General features: G+C 40.2%; 1 protein-coding gene across 4 annotated transcripts in view; it reads left to right on the plus strand.

Annotated features, from left to right (window-relative positions):
- The window catches only part of LOC140226047 (protein artichoke-like), a 208192-nt gene that overhangs the window by 105005 nt on the left and 79693 nt on the right, over window positions 1–23494 (plus strand). For all 4 annotated transcript variants that reach the window (XM_072306442.1, XM_072306444.1, XM_072306443.1 and 1 more), the window contains 2 exons: window positions 6769–6978; window positions 20125–20494. In XM_072306442.1, coding sequence (XP_072162543.1) covers window positions 6824–6978; window positions 20125–20494 — 525 coding nt within the window. In that variant the 5' untranslated portion in view covers window positions 6769–6823. The remainder of the gene's footprint in view (window positions 1–6768; window positions 6979–20124; window positions 20495–23494) is intronic.

The following is a 23494-nucleotide window of genomic DNA, read 5'->3' on the forward strand; positions in this document are numbered from 1 at the left end:
TATATTCAGCGATAGATCAGGTCATCCGTCAACATTCGACGGTGAGGGCGTGAGTTTAAAATTTTATTGACTGGTGTAATGTAATTCATTCAGCAGCTCAGACCTGTAAGTAGTAAAGTGGTCCATTTTTAAGTGTTTCTCGGAAGGAAAGGTCCAAGGAAGTTCCTCGTCCCTCCAGACAGAAGGGTCTTACTCTCACGAAAACTCTGTTCTGTTAACAAATGGTGGCTTATTTATTATAACGTATTTGAATGTCTGTCTCTATTGACGGTCATTAATTGTAGGTGGATCAATATGATGATCTGTTTCTCGCTTTGTATTTTTGCAGATCGACACTTCCGGAACTTGCGATATCACATGTACATTGCGCTGCTTAGTGCCATTTGCTCTGTGCTCTTGACCTTCCTTGTTATGTGTGATAAGGACGTCGGGTAGAGAATCAATGGCTACCTTAATATCATCAATGATCGGAGTAAATTGTGAAATTATTTAAGCTTTATTTTTATCTCATTCATTGCTGTCGAGCGATGGCCGATGATGTCGGATCTTTTGAAAAATGCATTTTTCTCCTAGAAGTAAAAATAAACTGAAAAATGGTGTTGTGTCAGTGCTTTTCTGAGAGTGCTGTTCTGTATTGATCAGCTATTAAATCATGGTGCTAATTTTTCACTTACGCTAAAGAGTGCTCAAGATTTTTTTACAATGCACCCATAGTGTTTTCAAGTGTTTCTCTGTACTTATACCAGTTCTAATTGGAAATTTGGATTAATTGTTGTCAATTGGATTTTCCTGACCCAGTGGATTACTGATTCGAGCAAGTTGGTGAGTGGTTTTTGTTCATTTTCTATTTTATTGAGCATGTTTCCATGACATATGCACTCCACAAGTTGGGTAGTCGCCAAGACGACCCCTGTGATTAGGAGGGTACGTAGTTGGAACACCCACAGGTAGTTGCACGACTACATCTAGGTAGTCAAGCGACTACCCGAGATGTATTCATGCGACTACCCTAGTCGTAGTCGTGCGACTACCCTAGTCGTAGTCGTGCGACTACATAGGTGTAGTCGTGCAACTACCTGAGGGCGTTCCATTTATGTACCCTCCTAGTCACAGGGGTAGTTGTCTTTTTTACTAGGACAAATATTCTCAATTCAAAATGTTCATCTTTGCCCGTAAAGTTTTGTCTTTTGTGAGGTTTTCTCTTACGTAAAAATACACAATGTTAAATAGTGATTGGAAAAAATTAAATTTTCAAAGTAGCTTTAAAGTTATCACATTGTGCAAGGATGAGTGTAAACTGCCATATATTTCCATTTCTGCGCCTCCCCCTGCTCCTTCCCCCGCTCCTCCCCCACCCCCGCTCCTCCCCCCAGCCCCCGCTCCCCCACCCCCCGCTCCCCCCCACCCCCCGCTCCCCCTCCCCCCCGCTCAACCCCCTCCCCCCGCGCCTCCCCCACCCCCTCCCCCCGCTCCCCGTGGGTCACCTGGGGGATGCATCGGAAGTTGCAACTTTGTTACAACTTATCTGAAGAAGTATTCACTTTGTTGTTTGAAAGTTGGAACCTCTTGCAACTTAATGATAAGAAAGTTACAACTTAGTTGCAACTAAGTTGAAACAAAGTTGAAACTTAGTTGCAACTTTTTGGTTGGATTTGGCTACTTGGGTAATGTCGACAATGACGTCATTAGGATATGAATGATTCTCCGCAGCCCGTGACAAGATGTACCTACACAATGTATTAAAACAATTGTATTGTGATGTATTAAAACAATTTAAAAAGCGGGTAACAAGGCTAATTTTTACAAATAAAACCAAAACGTTTTGGGTGAAAACTCAGCCTTCTTCAGTTGGATAAAGTACGTACTTAGGTAGTAAAAAGAAAAATTGTACAAATCTAATATAGTAGCTGTACTTGGCTGTACATTTCAAAGAGAGAATGTTGTTGTGAAAGAATCTTCTTCTGAAGTTCTTTCATAACAACATTTTTCTTTTTACTATTTTATCCAACTGAGGAAGGCTGAGTTTTCAGCCGAAACGATTTGGTTTTATTCGTGGAAATTAGGTAGCCTTGTTAACCTGCATTTTAAATTGCTTTACGATTGACGCCATTGGGGCGCCCATTCCCACTAATTACCTACGGCTTTTCCCGGCTAATGGCTTATCCAGATGTGTTCGGCTGAACATGTCATAGGGGCATGGTTTATGACCTGGAATATCTGTTGATTATTTATGGGCGTCCGTTGAGCAAGTAATCGGGACACGTGCCATAACGCCATTATTGCAACCATAAAGACGTCATGGGGGAACACCTGGTGATAATGTATACTGACTACCGCTGCTAGCATTAGTTGCGTTGTTAAACTCTCCAGTCTGCTCTTCGGAGGATCGTCGACCAGAGAGCTTGGAGGATTACCTGGTGACTGACGTCAGCTATCCGCTTTGTCGTCGTCGTCTGCCGGATTTGTTTACATTTGATACCCATCGAATACATAAAGTCGACGAAATCTTCCATATTCCTCCATTTTCAAAACTTTCATAACAATAAGTGAACAGGAGGCTCAAAATTGGAATATGTTGCCTGAGAAAAAAGCCAGAAAAAGACATGAGGTGTAGAGGAATAAGCGAACCACTTCTGCGTCACTCTCCGGTAGTCTCCGACCTCGAGAGATCGGAGAATTGGAAAGCTGTCAGGAGACTGACATAGCGTGACGTAGCAGGTCTTTGGGTAATTCCTCCGAGGTCCAACAACGGTTGTTTACGTCTCCAGGTAACTCTGGAGCGCTCGCTTCGGAGACTTTGACAACCCACCTAAAAACCATTGATGACGTCATCGAAATGATTCTTTGTGACGCCGCGCCATCGGAACACCCTTTAGACCCGGTGTTAAAGTTAAAAATTAAAGTCAGCGAGATGACGTCAATCCGCCGTTTTTATAGTTATCCGCTTAGCAATGACGTAAAATTGTTAATAAATAAAAGTCGCCATCTTCTCAGCAAAATCGGTCAGCCTTTGACCCGCTGCTGAGCGCTGACCAATTTTTCTGAGAAGATGGCGACCTTTGTTTACAATGAGGCAGCTCAGCGGGTAACTCCAAAAAAACGTTTAACAACACTTTAGCTGGGCTCAGCAACTCAGCGGTTTCAATTCTGACTTCAACAATGCGTCTTTTGATGACGTCATAGTATTAGATTAATGCCGTCTTAATATCCTAAGTACCTAGGTATTAGAGTCTTCATTACTTAGACCAACATTGTCGATTATTAATTTATAATATTCTTTAAGAAATATTCCATCGCAATAGGAGTGTCTTGATACTTACCTCTTATTACAAAATTTTCGGTCCATCATATTTTATATGGATTTTCTCATTTATTCCAGTCATTTGGTAAAAATAAAGACCCCTATGCGAATTTGCGAGTGGAACTTATTTTCTCACCCGATTTTTCATCTATAGAGGGTCCTAAACGAGGACCGTAATTTTTCCCCTTGTCAAATTGTGGGACTCACCCACCCTTAGACCCCCCCCCCCCTTTAAATCCCTAAAATCGAAACTAACCTTCGGAAATCGGTCATTTTCTTCCATTTTTCCGCGACTAACCCTGCAACCGTTGATAATTGTCCTTGAGATCATCTTTCAAATTATTATCTACCTGTCGGGAATTGAACCTGGGACCTGCCTATCAAGAATCGAATGCGCTACCTACTGAGCGAACGAGGCTTCTGTATGAGAGGGGCAAATTTGCGCTTTATAAGTGAATATTTTTATTGTTGAATATATGCGTGAGAACGAATTGCCGAATATTTTTTTTTGAATTTGGAAAAACTGGATAAGGGCAAAAACTAATATTTATCATAGAAATTTTCAAGTACCTACTTTCAAAAGTACCTTTGTTGTTCATGAATATATGTAAAGAAGTATGTACACTTTAATAATTTGTCCCCCTTTTTCCTTTTTCTTTTCTTAAATTTTATTATAACATGCATCAATTTTTTATAATAAAGTCTTATTTATATTAATAAAGATTAGTTATTAAAAATCTTCTCGAACTTTTAAAAACTCTGGTTTCTTCGCTCAGAACAATGTGTTTTTGTATCCAGTTTTTGGGCCATACTTTTTTTTACAAAAAATCTTCGGGGGACATTAGAATTTTTTGCCTAATTTCCTCGTAATAAAAAGTACAAAGGTATTTCCTGTTTGGTGAATTTAGCGAATTTTCAGCGCAGACATTCTCCCCCAATTTTTTGGGTGTTCCCAAAACTTTTACATATAAAATAGATGCTCGAAGAGGTAAAAGTAAAAAAAAAAATAGTGATTTTTTATGTAAAAAAATCAGGAAAAAATTCAGTGACGATAGTTTTGAACGTAAAAATCGTAGTTTCAAAACGGAAAACATTTGTCTTCCTCGAATTTCTTTTGAACTTTTTTTACGTACAAAATCTATGATTTTTTACAGATTTAATTTTTTTCTGAATTTCTTTCCTGATTTTCTGTGCGTAAAAAATCGCGAATTTTTTTAAAAATTTCAGCTCTATTCCCCAATTTTTTTACGTCTTTGAACCCAAATTTGTACTAATAAAATTTACCAGTTTTAATTTTTTTTTACTAATCATATCACAAGATATGCCACTAGGGGTGTATGATAAAGCTTTGACGTAATAGAGAGTAGTGGCGTATTCCATTCAAATTTTTGTAGTTACCACCAAAATGACCACAAGCAGCGATTTAGATTGATCAGAGAATAACAACAGCCTGGTGAGATGCAGTTTCAAGGTTGCCTTAGAAATATACCCAGATGTAAAGATGCTAAGAAGGGAAAGTAATCAGAAGTCTTTCACCCTTGCTTCCGGTATTTCATCGCGCACGCCCGTTCCTTTATCAACCAATCTCCCCACAACTCTCCTGCTCTCATTACAAGCTCTAGAAATCCGTGCCAATCGTGTCAGATTTTCGTCCGCATAATATTTTTCCGTCAATGTTGTCTCATCGGAATATTCGTTCTTTGCGCATTTTATAATAGAATTTTTTTCGTTGGGTGCATCAGACTACTAGCAAATCGTAGTCTTTCCCTTCCTGCGCAAAAATCAACCGTGAGTCTTAATCTTCCAAAAAAAGCAATTGCGCGCATACATATAGCACCTGCCTAAAGTGTTCTAAAACGGAAGCAAAAACAAGCGGTTAACCTACAACACCCCAAAGTTGTGTAAAGCGCGCATTTTTCCTCTCGGTTGAGAAGACTGTACGTAGCTGCTCGACTGATCGTCTTGCAGAATACTTTCTCGTGATAAGAGTGTGCATAGAAAATATTTGTTGACCTTTCAAACCGTTTCAAAATGCCATGGGGTATTTAAAAACAGTTTTTTTCAACCGAACCTCCGAAAAGTAGATTTTTTTTGATCTGCTTCCAGATGTAGAGCCATGATACATTTTGGGAAAATGAACCATCGACTTGCAGTGTACTTTCTCGTGATAGAATGTACTCATAAACAAGCAGACATTTCGGGAACACGGGTGCTGGATAAGGAAGCGATTCGATATTGCACTTAATATTTAACCCTTGGATGACGAACCGGGTCTATGAGGCCCGGCGGCTTCTTATTTTTCGCGCAATGGCAGCTGTAATTATCCGAGAAGTCTGCCCTTCACAAAGAGCTCTACAAAAACGCTTAGGAACATTATTCCTGGAAAAAAAATTCAAAAAAAAATTTTTTTTTGGGAACAGCAATTTCTTTTTTTCATGTCTACCCCTAGAATGACTAACCCGGGCCTCCGAGGCCCGTATTGAGGATACATGATTATTCGATAGCTGCGATGCTTTTGTAGAATTTTATGATTTTCCTACTTCGTCTTCTATAATTTAGGTCCCAAATTCTCTTTCCACCCATGAACTGCCCCCTCTCCCCCTCTGAATCTCTCCCTCCTCTCCCCAGTTCCCTCAGATCTAGGAGCTTCTCGTTGTAAAACACATTTTTATATCTTTTTTGTGATTTTTTGCCGATGGATTCGCCTGAAATTCGGTTTCTGGGGTTATTTTGACCCGAGAAGAACGAATTCGACGTTAGATTTGTAAACAAACCCAAAAAACCGAGTTTGTCAAATTTTCGGCCACTTTGAGCCTAAACCGGCGGCCATTTTGAAAAATTAGGGTTTTTTAAAAATCTAACGTCAAATTCTTTTTTCTCGTGCCAAAATACCCCCAGATACCGAGTTTCAAGCAAATCATGTGCAAATAGCAGAGGTGCCAATTTTCGGCCATTTTGAACTTTGACCAGCCTTCATTTTGAAACGGTTTGAGATAATGGCTTCGGGTTTACGCGAAAATTTTTCTTTTTTTATGCTCTTTCGAACGAAGTATCACAAAGAGGGTCTTCCCATTTGAAAAAAAAGTTAGGGTCCGTAACCCCCCCCCCAAAATTTTGGGGGGTCAAAAAGTAGATTTCATTGACCTAGGACTACCCCCCAAATTTCATTTTCCTAGCTGCAGCCGTAAAAAAATTAAACAGGGGTCCCGGGACTTTTGCCGCACCCTGTGTGAAGTCGTGTCATTGAGTCTCGCTTCCTGGTAAAAGCATCAGGAGTTATTTGTGGCTAAGGCTGTGAAGAAAAAATCAGTAAGTCAGTAAGTACGCAATCTCTACAAAAATGAAAAGAATACATTTCTTTAAGTTTCATTAATCGTCTTATTCATCATGAATTCATGAAGACATTTGTCTCTGAAACGATGAAAATATTTAATGTCGCAGACATAATTATTATCTTTAATTTTCAGGAAAACGTTAGGTATTCTGCGGGAACTTTACCTCATATGGTAGAATGATGCAGTCATGTGCAGTTTGTTTATGGCCTCGTGGAATAGAGCTTTGGTGGCGAGTCTTCTAGTACTAATGTGCAGGATAACACAGGCTACTACAACTTGCCCCGACCCCAAAACCATCCTGCCATGTATCTGCAGCGCAAACGAGCAGGAGATCCAAGTTTGGTGAGTTTTCTTCCCTCTACCAAAAGATCTGAAACTCCAGTCTACGGAGCAGTGTACTAACTTCCCAAAGAAACCTACATTCTCACTAATATATTTGATGAAAACAATTTCAGTCATCCGTACTTCAGTACCTACACAAAAGGTAACACAAGGAAACATACATATAGGTTAAAAACTGTAAAATTTAAGGGGGAAAAAAAATTCCGGACCTCGCGAGGCTATACCGACTCTTTGCTCAGCGGTGTATTTGCATCATTATCTCAAAATTTATTGTTGGAATTCATTCAAAGTGAGCATAGCGAAGCATTTTTTATGTAAGTAGTCTGGGGGCACGTGTTCATTTTCTGGTCCCGTTGGCCATAGTGTATGATAAGAAATGTGGGATTGACTTAATCTCTCCGTCTTGGTGTTCTGGAACAGGATTTCGATGTTGGCCTCCTCAAATTTTTCCAGAACGTACCGAGCTGGCCCAAAAATCTGATTCCTGTGGTGGCCAGTATGGTCGTCTAAAATTGTATACCTACTTTAAGAGTCTAAAGGTCAAAATCCCGAAATCACATTTTCCAATTAATATATGTGGTTAACATTGAGTCGAAAAAATTTCTTTTAAACACGGAATTTTCAAATTGCTTAATTTTTTATTTGAACCAAAACCAGTTCAATTGGGGATATCAGGTTTGACGCACCCGCGGAGCTGAGTCATGTGTAAGCTGCCCCCTTCTGGGGCCGCATAAGATAGGGTGCCTAGAGGGTTGAGCGAGACGTAGCTGGTCTGCCCTCCAGTACTTCGGCCCCAAAGCCCTGTCGTGGGGTTGCCGCAGGGTTTCGCGCAAGCTGGGCCGAGAACTCCTCCTACGCCCCTGACTCCGGGTACAATAACGGCTGCAGCAGATCCAGAGACAAGAGACCCTCCACTGACCTCCTAGCGACAGGTGGAAGCTTTTACTTTCGGGGTTTCAACAATTCCTTATGGACAATTATTAGGGAGCAACAGTCATCACGCTAGTTTCGGCTGTTGACTTACCTACATGGTCGATGATGAGCTTCGGATGACGTCATGAGCCAAACAACTTTCCCAAACGTCGGCCATTTTCGGCTTGTTTGCAAAACGAAACTGCCAACACGTTGTTGAACATCAACCATGTAGGTAAGTCAACAGTAGAATGCTGAAGTCCCGAAAGTAAAAGCTTTCAACATGGCCAAGATACTAGTGGAGGGTCTCTTGTCTCTGAGCAGATCGGTCCCGGGGGATGGGGGGACCCTCCCCCAAGTGGGGCCCTGAGGGGCGCCGGCTTCACCGGGGCCGGGGTCGGGGACTGCCGTTCGAAGAGTGCCTTAGGGACATCCGACGAGAGGATAGAGCGCCCGATGGGCCACACTTGCATGGGCTGTGGCCTGGAGGGGTCGTTTAGTGGGTACGGAACACGGCGGCGTGCTCCAACCATACATAACCGGGTTTTTCCAACGGGGTGTTTTCCGGGCCGTGGGGCCGGGGGCGTTCCGGCGACCCTCATGATGGGGGCACTAGAGTACCTTTATAGGCAGAGTATGGCCATTCGTATCTTTTAACTACAGGAAAAGTGTGCCGCTTTTTGATTGGTCAACGAGTTTTTAGGCTTCGTCATGCTCTTACGGCCGTAAATAAACAAAGAAGATTGCGGCGTAACATTACTAAGAAGCTAAAATTTGACAAAAATTTCAATTATAAGGCAGTAACAATTTAAACTAGCATATCTACGAATAACACATGAAAACACTGTTAAATCGCCTTTCGCCTTTCTCACAGGAGGATGTAAGATGTGCATAACCGCAAATTTGCTTGCTGTTTGTTTATTTACGGTCGTAAGAACATCGTGTCAGCCTATTTTCTCGCGACCAATGAAAAACCGGTACAGAAATGGCCATGGGTTCTCTGTCTATAAAGGTACTCTAGGAGGCACTGTAGCGAATTTTTCCCCTCGCCCAAAAAGAAAAAAAAACAGTTTTTTGAATTGCTCGTCTTTTTCTGCATCCAACGAGTGGTCCAGTAAGCTAGGGAACCGAAGGGTTCGAGAATTATGGACGATTGAAGTTTCCGCTCAACGCGCGCCGGTCGGTCGGCACCCGGTGGGCCTGTCAAGTAGGTATAGCGCTACCGGAAAAAGAGTACATTTTTGGAAGTATCTATAATTTTTGAACTCAGCGACCGTCAAGAATCCCTAAAACTTTATTTTGCGCGGTTTGAACATTTAATCTGATTTATTAACACCCAAATCCGGCTTTGGAACCATATTTTGGCGCTCGCAAATCGATCGGCGCGCGTGGAGCGGAAACTTCAATTGTCCACAACTCTCGTCGGTTCCCCAGCTTAATAAACCACTCGCTGGAAGCGAAGAAAGATGACCGATCTAAAAAACTGGTTTTGATTCAACTAACAAATTGAGTAATTTGAAAATTCTTTGTTTAAAAGAAATTATTTCGACTCAAAAACTGAAAAAAGTGTTAACTTGAAATGTGACTTCGGAATTTTGACCCTTAGAATCTTAAAGTATGCAACTGTAGACGATTTTTCGTTCAAACCGGACTGTTGAGTACGGCGACTGACTCCCTGACTTTGCTTGCCTCTCCGTTGTTCAGTTGGTAGGGCTGCGCTCTGTTAGCTGGGGTTTCGAGTTTGCCTTGAAGCATCACTCTGGCAATTCCCCTGACCAAACAGAGGAGCGGATTTTTCAGCTGATCACGGGAGGGGGAACAACGTTAGGTGAGTGAAAGAAGACAGGATTCGAGGCTTTTTGCCTCTGAGGAGCCCCAGGCTCACGTTCCCTGCGAAAAATGACCATAATGGTAACAAGTTGGTCTGGCCCAACATGGTAGCAACAGGGTGAATGAAACCTGTTAACATATGTGATATCGACATGTTATCACCATGATATCAACATGTTACCTACCAATATGATATCACACACTGAAAAAAAAAAGTTCCAAAATGCTTTTTAGGCGTGCTGCAAGTTCTTAGGCTTAATTTTCATCGCGGACACCAGAGAAGTGACGCTGAGAACCCGACAATCAATGTTCGCCGGAATTAAGCCGCGCTGCGCCCGAGTTCCCAAACGATCACCCATCGAAGTACTAATTATTACGACCGACATTGCTGAACTTCGATGGTCGCCCGAGTGTCGCTGCCACTCCGCCACGGACGCTCGCGTGGGGGAGGAGGCTAATTTAGCACTAATAAACGTCCTCAGATCTGGTTCAATGATTAGAAGCAATGATATTCTTGCAATTCTGTACATCATTCAGTTTCCCAATGAAGGATACGAAAATAATATAAAGTAGATCAAGTTTTTGAGAGAGAGGAGTAGGAACAGCATATGAAAATAAATGAATCAAAATATGGACGGATAAATAGTTATTAAAAATGAAAATTAGATAAATGAATAATATAATTTAATGAAAAATGAATAATATCATTAATAATTTATTATATTATGATTTATCATATTAATAATATAAATTCTTAATTTTATTTAATAATTTTTATAATTAACTCCTGGTCCTATCTTAATTGAGCAACATTCTTTTGACTTTAAGCTGCAGATATGAATGAAATTTTATTCAATGCACACATGAGTTTTGAGAGTAAAATAGATAAAAAAAAAAGGTATAAGGGAAAATTTACTCACAGAAAAAATATCAACATGGATTTCAAAAATTAATGAGGCTACAAAGGCAAGAATAAGAAAATCGACTTTGAAAATATCTGTGGATCAACACACACAATAATAAGACGCCAACCGAACGTTTCCGACTTCCTCCCAACATATACTGAAAGTTCGGTGCGAATAACCGAAAGATTGGTTTCCGTGACCTTAAAAGTTCGGTAAAACCTCACCGAACTCGGTTGGTCGTGTGTTCCAAACGCCGTAATTCCGTTCGGTTCATAAAACCCAATACTTAGGTTTGTACCACCGAACAACCGTGTACCGAAGGGTTCGGTAAAAATCACCGAACTTTTTTTTTTTCAGTGCAATGATATCAGTATGATCCCATGGTGGGACAGATACCAACTTTACATCAACTCTTTATCATGATGGTAAGAAAGTCCAAATTGATATCATCATGTTACCATATTTGTGCAATGTTGTTAACAACATTTTTTTAAAATCATGTTTATATCATATTGGGACTTGCCATATTGCTAGCATGTTGGTATCATGTTGGTCTTTTACCCCAAGTTGATATCACATAGATACCATGTTGACATCATCATGATACCAACATGGGCGTTTTAGACCCTGTTGGTAACAACATGGTCTCAACCTGTTACCAATATGGTCATTTTTAGCAGGGGCGCTTGGACGTCATTTTTATTTTTTCTATTAGCTTCTTTCTTTCTGGTTTTATCCGCTGGATCGATAGTTTGAGCGTGATTCAATTCTTGACGTGCTCCGTCTTTTCTTTTACTGTTAAACAATAAAAGCTGTGTCGTTAAAAACTAATGTTATGTTTTATCCGCTCTCCCACGAACCTTAACACGGACCTCGATATCTTTCTTCGTTCGAAAGATATCGAGGTTCACAGGTTTTGACTCCCCCCCCCCCCCTTAGCCTCTGAATATTTGGGAAAAGAAGTGCTCAAGTATGAGTAGTACACAGACAAAGTTTAAAGAAATTCCGGGGGGGGGGGGGGGGGCAAAAAAAGACGTCTTTGCATCAAAGTCTTAGAATCGGAATAGGAGGTTTATAATCGATCCTGATCCTTTGAACTGCAACAAATTCAAAATGACGACGATATTTACTTCTTTAAAGTCACGGGCATGCTTGCTTCATTTAGTCCTTTTTGGCAATATACAGGGTGATCCAAAAGTCACTTCCACCCCCTCTAACTTTGTACCTAATTGAGATAAAGATTTGAAACTTGGGGAATGTTCCTAGGTCAAAGGGAGCTACTTTTTCGCCTCCCTAAAATAATTTTTTTCAAATGGGAGGACCCTCTTTGTGATATCTCGTTGAAAAGAGCATTAAAAAATGAAACTTTGCACGCAAACCCGAAGTCAATATCTCAAACCGTTTAAAAATGGCGGCCGGTTAAAGTTCAAAATGGCCGAAAATTGCCACCTCGGTTTTTCCTGATGGATTTGCCGAAAACATGGAACTTGAGGGTATTTTGCAAAAAGATTAACACATTTGAGCGAAGGTTTCTTTAAAAAAAAAAAAAAAATTCGGTTGTTTTGAAATTTAACCGGCGGCCATTTTGGAAATTTCGGTTTTTTTACGTCGAATTCGTTTTCCGCAAGTCAAAATACCCCCAGTTACCGATTTTTGCGTAAATCCATCGAGAAATAACCGGTGTGAAGTCTCGGCCATTTCGAACTCTAACCGGCCGCCATTTTGAAACGGTTTGAGATATTGACTTAGGATTTACCCGAAAATTGTATTTTTTTTAATGCTCTTTCGAACGAGCTATCACAAAGGGGGTTTTCTCATTTGAAAAAAAAGTTGGGGTCCGTTGCCCCCCGGGGGAGCCCCCCTGAAAATTTTAAGGGAGCCAAATCTAAAAGTCCCTTTGACCTAGGAACATTCTTCAAGTTTCAAACTTTCTCTCAATTAGGTAAAAAGTCAGAGAAGGTGGAAGGGACTTTTAGATCACCCTGTAGATGTGTATTTGGGAGGGTTTTCCAGTTCAGAGGTTCAAAAATTGTGTTGAATATACCTTTCCGAACGAATCAGAGTGTCTTAGTAATTTTAAGATGGTGGCTACGATTGCTAAGAATTTGGAAGTGAAATTTTGGCTTCAGCGTCTCATATCACGAAACATTCCGATTCTGAAGGATTTTTCGTTGCAAAGTTCAATCTTAACATTTAATATAAATCAAAATATCTCGGAAAGCCCAAAATCTGAGATTACAGCAAAAATTGGCACCTAAAGGATTAAAAAAATGCAGGCTTCCCTGCTAAAAATGAGTGTAATGTTAGCATATTGATAGCAATGTGCTAGTATTAAGTTTTCAAGCATAATACTGAGTAACGTAATGTTAGCAATATACCGGTACTATACCAGCTATATGTGAGAATTAAGTTCGTTACTGATACATTAAATGATTATATCCTAGCCATATGTGTATTATATGTTAGCATTAAGTTGGTCAGCATTATACTAGTATTACACTCAGCAGTGTAATGCATATACGAGTTATATGTTAGCATTAAGCTGGCCAGCATTATACTAGTATTATACACAGCAGTGTAATGCTTACCATATACGAGTTATATTTTAGCATTAGCTTAGTCAGCAATAAACGAGTATTCCTTACACTCAAAAGTGTAATGCTAAGCATATACGAGGTTTATGTCAGCATTAAGTTGATCGAGTAGGTAGGTATTACAATCCAGAGTCATAGAATAATAACTAGCTGACGAAGCTAGCGAAGCTATTTATTCTATGCCAGAGTGTTATACTACTTAGGGGTTATGTATGGGGTAGTGTTGTACGATGAGTTATGTATTGACATTAAATTATAAGTTCATATAAATAACCAGGGGGTGCGCCCCCTGACCGTAACGCGACCCAAACCTACAACGACGCTTCACGCCCTCTAAGGTCCCTTTCGCGAACCCCTCGTAGGTTAATGCAAATAGAGTAAGCTCATCCATAGGGACTAAGTATATCTTATCGGTTGCCAGAAGCGATTTTCCAAACTACCAAAGGAAATGAAATATATAGGTACCTACAGGAAAATGGAAAATTAATAATAATTTCCCAGAATGGACCACTAGACAAGGTACGAATTCAAGCATTCTGATACATGTTTCTTAACTAGAATTTCACGTAGAGCACGATTCGCGGAACGAAAGTTACTGAAACTAACTCCTAACGAAGATATGAACGTTATTATTTCACATTGGTTACGAGGAATTTGAACTGCCCGCTGACAAGAAACGCAAAGCTCTAGGTGAGTCAAATCGCGCACTACAACGGTTTCAACAAGCTTCTCAATCGAGTAATGTTCATTTCCCACCATGTGTTGTTCAAACTATAAGCAATTTGCTACAGCTGAGCCAAAGCGTCAAGACTGAGGTGGCCAGATTTTTATATCGCAGAGACTGTCATGATAAGGTTTAGCGCACGATGTGAATCACGCCGAGCATTGAGTTTTCATCAGCGGGTGGTTTGAATTCACGCATCAAGAATCATTAAATATCTTTAGACGGAGTTGATTTCGGTAATTTGCGTTGTGCGCGTCGCATTTTACGTAAAACTTTAGTTAATAAACATGTATCAGAATGCTGAATTTCGTACCCTGCTAAAAATGAGTGTAATGCTAGCATTACACTCGTGACTGTATAGCTAGCATAGTGTGATTTGCACACAGAATTGCATTATGCTAGCATTACACTAGTTATACACTCTCGAGTCTATACCTAGCATTATACTAGCTATACACTCACGAGTATAAAGTTACCATTATACTAGCTAAACACTCACGAGTGTAATGCTAGCATTGGCATTATACTGATTCTACACTCAGGAGTATTATCTTGACACTTCACTAATTATGTGCGCATTAGAATTATGCTAGCTAGAACATCCCTAAATAACAATGCGCTGCCGTCCTTAAAAAGTCGGCCCCGCGGGGGTGGCGCTGGGCCGAGGCGAGAGGGCGGGGACGCCTTGCGCTCTTATTCCACGGTGAGGCTTTCGCGGTGTTCATTCTTGTTAACGGTACCATTGCAACCATTGGGGAGTCAGATTTCTCGGGTATGCCCAATTGTATATTGATATAAGGCTGTGAAAAAGAGAGCGCAACTTTTAACCGCTTCTATAACTTATCAAATATAAATATTAAAAGAAAAGTGAAATCTCCAGAAGTAAATCATAAACACCTTAACAAGTGAGAAGAATAACGAGACAAAAACCATTCATCCGAGGCAGGCTTGGGCCCAGAGAAAACGGGAATCGCACATTGAAGAGTACGGCGCCATCTGTTGGCCATGACTGGTAAAGACTCATCACACAGATATACACTCATTAGTGTAATGCTAGCATTACACTGGTACTGAACCAGTTATACACTCAGCAGTATAAAGCTGAAAATATTCTTGTTTCCGTATCGATGTCATTTGATGTCAATATTGTATGCTCATGAAATAATGCAATGGTCGTTCGTGCATTACGAAGTGCTATTATAATTTAGATAAGGATTAAAGTTTGAGAGAAATTGAGAGAAATTTCGTGTTTTATTGCCATATGTATATGCACGTTGATGTTTTCTAAATACATGGAATTTTAAATTGTAAATTTTTTTGTTCACAATGCCTTTTTTCCAATGAGAAAATAAAACACCTCTTTACTTCATATTTCTGCTAACAATTATATTTAAAGGAAAATGGTAGAGTGTTGGTCTTACTGACAGTTTCTTTAATTTGAGGATTACCTACATTCTTGCGAAGAAGTAATTTTTCTTAACATCCTTGTACAACGAGCCCTTGCTTTTTTAGTTTTATTTTATGCCCATTTTTTTAATGCCTCAGAATTCTCCTTAGCAGTAACAGAAAAATAAAAAAAAGTAATTTTAGTGAAAACACTCATTTTCCCTGAAATTTCAGAATGAACTTAAATTTACAGGATTTGAAAAATATCTACATAATTGACTTCCTCAAAAAATCTAATCAGTGTCATTATCATTGACTTTTTCAATAATTCTGGGAAATTATTATTAATTTTCCATTTTTCTGTATCTATATATTTCATTTCCTTTTGTAGTTTGGAAAATCGCTTTTGGCATACCGAGTAATACCGACCTATTGCTAACATTACGTTACTCAGTATTATGCTTGACAACTTAATACTAGCACATTGCTATCAATATGCTAACATTACACTCATTTTTAGCAGGGTACCTTGTCTAGTGGTCCATTATTGAGAGAGTCAATGATAATGACACTGAATAGATCTCTTGAGGAAATCAATTATGTAGGTATTTATCAAATCCTGTAAATTTAAGTTCATTCCAAAATTTCAGGAAAAATGAGTGCTTCCACTAAAATTATACTTTTTTTTTTTTCTGGTACTGCTAAGGAGAATGCTGAGGCATTAAAAAATGGGCATAAAATAAAACTAAAAAAGCAGAGGCTCACTGGACAAGGATGTTAAGAAAAATGACTTCTTCACAAGAATGTGCACAGTACGTTTTAAACACTTTTAATGCGGTCAACATACCACCCGCGACTTTTTTGCGGAAATGTCAACTAGAAGGCCGACTGATTGAGGAACAACAAACCGCGAAATCTGTAGTTTGGCCGTTTTCGAGAAAATGCGATTTTTCGCTTTTTTGGCGGGAATTTCGGGTCAAGGCCCTGAAGAAGTCAAGTAAGGCTGTTTTTGTGGTTCGTAAATGCATATCCCATATATTTTTAGTTAATCAAGAGCCAGTAGATAGCTATTCGTGCATATTGCCCAAAATTCATATCCTTAAATCTACGACTTTCGGGTTTTTGGGGGGGGGGGGGTAGTCAAGGAGAAATCCGAAAAAAAGAGGGTTAACTCGAAACAAATTGCTTAACAAACTTTTCCTATGTAAACGTCGTCCTTAGTTCCTATTGAAGAACATACTAAAAGTTTACCTAGGTTCGATCCCGGAACACCCACCCCTCCAAATTGCGTAAATTTCAAAATGGCGGCCATAGTAAGGCCTCTGGGAGTTCGATTTTTTTTTATAATACGCATACAGTATCATGCGAGGTATCAATTCCTATGTAATATTGGTTGTAAATCTCAGATATGAAGTCAGAAAAGTCCCCCGATCAAAAGAAGGTACCCCAAATCCAAGATGGCAGCCAATTTTGAAAGGCAAGGGGGTGAATTTTCAAAAAATTCGCGTGATAAGGCAAGTGAGGTATCATTTCTTATGTAATTTTGGTCGTAGATTTCATTTATGAAGTCATAAAAGCCCTCAAGTCAAAGGGATTGCTCCAAATGCCAAGATGGCAGCCAATTTTGAAAGGCAAGGGGGTGAATTTTCAAAAAATTCGCGTGATAAGGCAAGTGAGGTATCATTTCTTATGTAATTTTGGTCGTAGATTTCATTTATGAAGTCATAAAAGCCCTCAAGTCAAAGGGATTGCTCCAAATGCCAAGATGGAGGCCAGATTTGAAAGACAGGAGGGTGAATTTTTTAAATGTTTACGTGGCATCCCTAGTAAAATTGAATCAACCTGACATCAGGCTATGTTTCATAAACTACTCTGGCTCAGACTAATTCAGGCTTATATCATTCTAACTCAGAGTAGTTTATGAAACATAGCCTGACGTCAGGTTGATTCAATTTTACTAGGGATGCCACGTAAACATTTAAAAAATTCACCCTCCTGTCTTTCCTTTAAATATAATTGTTAGCAGAAATATGAAGTAAAGAGGTGTTTTATTTTCTCATTGGAAAAAAGGCATTGTGAAAAAAAAATTTACAATTTTAAATTCCATGTATTTAAAAAACATCAGCGTGCATATACATATGACAATAAAACACAAAATTTCTCTCAATATAGGACTAAACTTTAATCCTTATCTAAATTATAATAGCACTTTGTAATGCACGAACGATCATTGCATTATTTCATGAGCATACAATTGACATCAGATGACATCGATACGGAAACAAGAATTTTTTCAGCTTTATACTGCTGAGTGTATAACTGGTTCAGTGCCAGTGTAATGCTAGCATTACACTAATGAGTGTATATCTGTGAGATGAGTCTTTACCAGTCACGGCCAACAGATGGCGCCGTACTCTTCAATGTGCGATTACCGTTTTCTCTAGGCCCAAGCCTGCCTCGGATGAATGGTTTTTGTCTCGTTATTCTTCTCACTTGTTAAGGTGTTTATGGTTTACTTCTGGAGATTTCACTTTTCTTTTAATATTTATATTTGATAAGTTATAGAAGCGGTTAAAAGTTGCGCTCTCTTTTTCACAGCCTTATTATTATTACTCTATATAAAGCTGCTGTTCCTACTCACTCTGCCCCCCCCCCCCCCCCCCTAGATAAAAATTGGCCGAAGCGATTTCCTTTAAAATTGGTACACGCTTAGCTATTGTTATGAGGAGTTGATTAAAATTATTCCCATTCAAATCCGCTGCCTCGGATGCCCGCAAGAGCGAAAAGCTATTTCTCCATATAGTATTACATTGGAGATACGCGGTTGTTTACGCGCATCGCGCCGAACAGGTTCAATCCTGTTGCGTGACGTCACTGCCTTATAGACGAAATTTAAGGTTTTAGGAGGTATTTTTCGACGAATGTTTGTGGAAATTGGAAAGCGGGGGTATTTTTCTCGGGGGATCTCGAATTTTTGGTCGGATTTTCAAAATCTCAAAATCCAAGATGGCGGCCGTAGCCTAAAATGCTAAGTCGGCTCCTGTTTGATCGATTTTCGTGAAACTCGGTATCCACAGGAATAATTCGACGAGAAACTCGAATTTTTGGTCAGATTTTCAAAATTTCCTAATCCAAGATGGCGGCCTTGGCCTGAAATGCTAAGTCGGCTCCTATTATATCGATTTTCGTGAAACTCGGTATCCAGGGGTATTTTTCGACGAGAAACTCGAATTTTCGGTCAGATTTTCAAAATTTCCAAATCCAAAAGATGGCGGCCGTGGCCTAAAATGCTAAGTCGGCTCCTGTTTGATCGATTTTTGTGAAACTCGGAGATCCAGGGTACTTTTCGACGGGGAACTCGAATTTTTGGTTAGATTTTCAAAATTTCAAAATCCAAGATGGCGGCCGTGGCCTAAAATGCTATATAGCTTCCTGATATCGATCGATTTTTGTGAAATTCGGTATTAGGGGGTATATTTCGACGGGAAATTAGAATTGAAGGTCCGATTTTCAAAATTCAAAATCCAAGATGGTGGCCGTGCCTAAAAATGCTATATCGCTTCCTGATATCGATCGATTTTTGTGAAATTCGGTATTAGGGGGTATATTTCGACGGGAAATTAGAATTGAAGGTCCGATTTTCAAAATTCAAAAATCCAAGATGACGAACGTGGTCTAAATTGCTATCTTGGCTTCCGATCCATCGATTTTTGTGAAATTCGGTATTAGGAGGTGTATTTCGACGGGAAATTAGAATTTTAGGTCCGATTTTCAAAATTCAAAAATCAAAAATGTCGAACGTGGTCTAAATTGTTATCTCGGCTTCCGATCCATCGATTTTTGTGAGATTCGGTATTAGGAGGTGTATTTCGACGGAAAACTCGCATTTTTTGTCAGATTTTCAACATTTCCAAATCCAAGATGGCGGCCCCGCACGAAAACGCGGTCCGGACTCCGAGAACATCAATTGCTGTAAAACTTGGTGAAAAAGAAGATTAAGACATAGATGTTGTCTACTCATCAATGTTAAAAACTGTGCGGGGCGGTGGCGGCTCGCGGAGCGAGTCGCAAGTTCGTCGCGAAGCGTAGAACTGGGGTCCAGGGGCACTCCCCGGCTAGACGTGTCAGCTCGCAAAGCGAGCTAATCACGACTAGTATCAATATACAATTGGGCATACCCGAGAAATCTGACTCCCCGATGGTTGCAATGGTACCGTTAACAAGAATGAACACCGCGAAAGCCTCACCGTGGAATAAGAGCGCAAGGTGTCCCTGCCCTCTCGCCTCGGCCCAGCGCCACCCCCGCGGGGTCGACTTTTTAAGGACGGCAGCGCATTGTTATTTAGGGATGTGCTAGCTAGCATAATTCTAATGCGCACATAATTAGTGAAGTGTCAAGATAATACTCCTGAGTGTAGAATCAGTATAATGCCAATGCTAGCATTACATTCGTGAGTGTACCTATTGCTAGTATAATGCTAGGTATATACTCGAGAATGTATAACTAGTGTAATGGTAGCATAATGCATTTTTGTGTGCAAATCACATTATGCTAGCTATACACTCATTTTTAGCAGGGTTCTCTTTAAGTGTCAGGGAGATTTATTCCCCGGCGGGCATCCGGCAAAGTACAAGTCGTTATTTTCAGAAATTACTGTTTCAAAATATACACATCAGGTAATCGATTAAAATATCAATCAATCGACTTGGGTGACTTTGATCTAATTCTTTCATCAATCGATTACTGAAGTTTTGACCATCCAAAATTTCGATTACCTCATCGATTTGATTTCAGGTGTGGTCAAAGTGAGCTAAGCCGGATTATGGAGGCGCTAAAGGCTCTGACGTCGCTGCAGGCTCCAATCGACGAATTAATCTTCGAGAATAACGTGATGCCGTCGCTGCCTGGGCAGGTCTTCATGCCGCTGAAGATAGTGCGGCTCATGATTCGAGACAACGGTCTCGAGCGGGTCTCCTCCAACTGGCTCCTTGGCTTGGAGACCTCCCTTCTGGAGCTATACATCGTCGAGCCTGGCCTCCGAAGCCTCCCCGACGACAGCCTCTCGACCCTCCCCAAGCTCGAAGCCATCACGCTCAATGTTGGGGCTGTCAAGCAGATACCCTCTATGGCTGGCCTAGCTAGGCTCAGATACATCTATATTCAGGTTCATGCCTATCCTCTCCATACAAAAAAAAAATTGAAATTGTACTTAAATTAAAAATTCAGGGGCTGGTACTTTTTTTGCTACGATTCGTCCTAAAGATCTACCGCGGCGATTTTCATGATTTTTGCGGCTATCGATGAGAGATAGTCCCTAAATGTGCTGCTCCATTTAGAGATACTCACGGAGCCGCAAAGCGCTATATTGGGATTGAAACGCGCCCCTTAGCTTTATTATTGTACCGGGAGAATGACACACAAATCTTAGGAAACTCCTGTAACTTTTGAACGCATAGAGATAGCGACTTACAATTTTGACAGTGCGTCAGATAGTGTGTCCCCTGGAAAACTTAAGTAGCATGATATCAGACTGTTTTTTGGTGGTCAGTATGATTTCAGACTGCTGTCATGTTGACATTAGCATGGAAGCAGTATGTGAAAATTGAAAAAATAGAAACATTATGAAAATTGTAAGAGCAAATTTCATGTTTGAAAAAAGTCAGTACGGAATCATTCAGGATTCATATTGAATTCAAGCTGTTCCTGCATTTACAGGTATTCATTATGAAAATAGTTTCACCAACCGGATCAAAACAGGCCCGGCGGCTCTTAAAATGTTCGTTATTTTCCTATTTTTCCGTCCACAATGCTGTGCTTTACTAATTGATAAAAAAACCCTCTAGAATTTGCCTCTAACGTGGTTTTGAAAAAAAAAGAAAAAATTAAGATTACAGGGAATTTTTATTCATCGCTCCTCCTTGTTGTAATAGTGAAATCTAGTACCTATTAGTGTAGTCAGGTTGGCAATCACTGTAATCCCACACCTGAAAGGATAATGCGCATGCGCGACGTGCAAGGTTATCGGTTAGCGGTTATCTGTTATCAGCTGCTGCAGCCGGAATGGAGTGTTCCTAATTAAGTCTTGTTAATTAGTAACCATGAATAAATAGCTAGTTCCTCAAAGTGCGTTCAATCATTTATTGAACATAACGTGGTGCCGAAACCCGATGGTTTTCCGCGATCGATAAAGTAATTACGGTTACGGAAAAATCGGAAGTCGCGAGTGCAACTGCCATGTGCCAGTGACGACCATCGAAGCCTAAGATTGTGCCATCAATCAAAATAGCGTGCAAAGTTTCAAGAAATCGTGTGCCAACACTAAGCAAGAGCGATGCCATATACAAGTGCAAATGGTGAGATCGATGAAGGAGCAGCATCACATGGATCAACCAAAGCGATATCTGCCAAGATAAAGCCGCTGGAGATTGTGCCTGGAGCGAACATGGCTGAACGCTGAGAGGTTTGGAAGGCAAAATTTGAAATCTTTATGTGTGCAACGACGTGTGACGGAGAGTCAGACACTATAAAAAATTGTTTGCTATTACAATTTCGTGGGGATGACGCATACAGCATAAGAAGCATCGACTGTTGACGCATCGTTCAATAAGAAGTATGACGAACTCACACATATACAGCTCATAGAATTGTTTGATGCACACTTCAAGCCAGAAAAGAATGTGGAAATGGCTTTATACAAATTAATAACCAGAAAACAAAAAGAAGATGCGACATATTGGGCGAGTTTGTTACTAATTTGGAGAATTTAAGCCTGGCCTGTCCGAAGTGGCAGAGGCTGCAACAACTTGCAACAAAATCGTTTGATTCTTGCAACTAATAGATTGATGTGCAGATTGCCTACTCTCTTCCCCGAAGGAGCTATCATTGTTGAAACTAGTTGCAATTAAGTTGAAACATGTTTCAACTTCAAAGTATTGCTGGTTGCCTATCTTTAGATTTTGAAAAACTTTGGTTCAGCAATTTTGCAATCTCAGCAGGTTGCAACTTTGTCTTCCGATCAGATCCCCGAAAATCGGCACTTATCGACCAAAAGTTGACCGAATGTTGCAACAAGTTGCAACTTATACCAACATTGTTTCAACCTGTTGCAACTCCTACACTGAAAAATGCTACTTGGGTAACCTAGACAATCAAAGGGATATAATTGTCAAAGCGATTATGATTGCAAATTTGTTGCCAAAGTATGAAGAGGTGAGAATCCAAGTACCTATTGATGAAGCAGGATGAGACGTTGGAGAATGCCATCAAAACCATCAAAACGTTTGATGCATCAAGACGTCAGGTGCAAGAAATGGATGCCAATGAACCTGTAGTTGGAAAGATCAACAGACGTTATCAAGATAATGCAAGGGAAAGTGCAGAGCAGCGCAGCCATCGGAGAACTACCAACAGCGCAAAGCAGTATGCGAGTGGTCCGAAGCACAAGAGACAATCAAATTGGCGGTACGGTTCTTCCAAGGTGCAAGCTGATGATGACTCGAGAAGGACGGGAAACTACAGCAAGTGCAAAAACTGTGGAAATACCAAACATTATTCTGGAAGGTGCCCTGCCATTGGGAGAAAATGTAACAATTGCAATGGGTCGAATCACTTCTCAAGAGTTTGCAAGTATGCTGAGAAAAAAAAGACTGGTGATGAGGATTCGACTGCCCACTTAGCACAGAATCTTATGTCAATACTGATACATATTGTTGGATGTTGACATGATATCACCAACACTAACGAGTATGATGTTAAGATTGTCGGTTAAAAGGTATACCGCGTCAGCATGAATATAACACTGATACCTTCAATATATCAAACAACAGTATTGAGTCAATGCTGACGAGGTAAAAAAAAAAAAAATATAGGAAGAAAAAGAAGCCTAAGAAAACACGGTGTTAATCAAAGTTATGATGAAAGTCGAGCCGCGCACTGATACTATGCATGCTATAACAGCCTTATTAACAGGCGTGATTTTAACCCGAAACACCATCAACTCCCTGTGGCTCAATGGTAGAGTACTGGGCTAGGAATTCCGCGGTTCGGGTTCAAATCCACCCGAGGGCGTCCGGGTATTTTACGCTACTAAACGTCGCAGGACATCAAGTAAGTGGTTTATAATATTCAATACTTGTATACTTGTGTAATTCATGTTTCAAATGTA

This window comes from Bemisia tabaci, chromosome 1 (assembly GCF_918797505.1).
Source record: "Bemisia tabaci chromosome 1, PGI_BMITA_v3".
Taxonomy (NCBI): Eukaryota; Metazoa; Arthropoda; class Insecta; order Hemiptera; family Aleyrodidae; genus Bemisia; species Bemisia tabaci.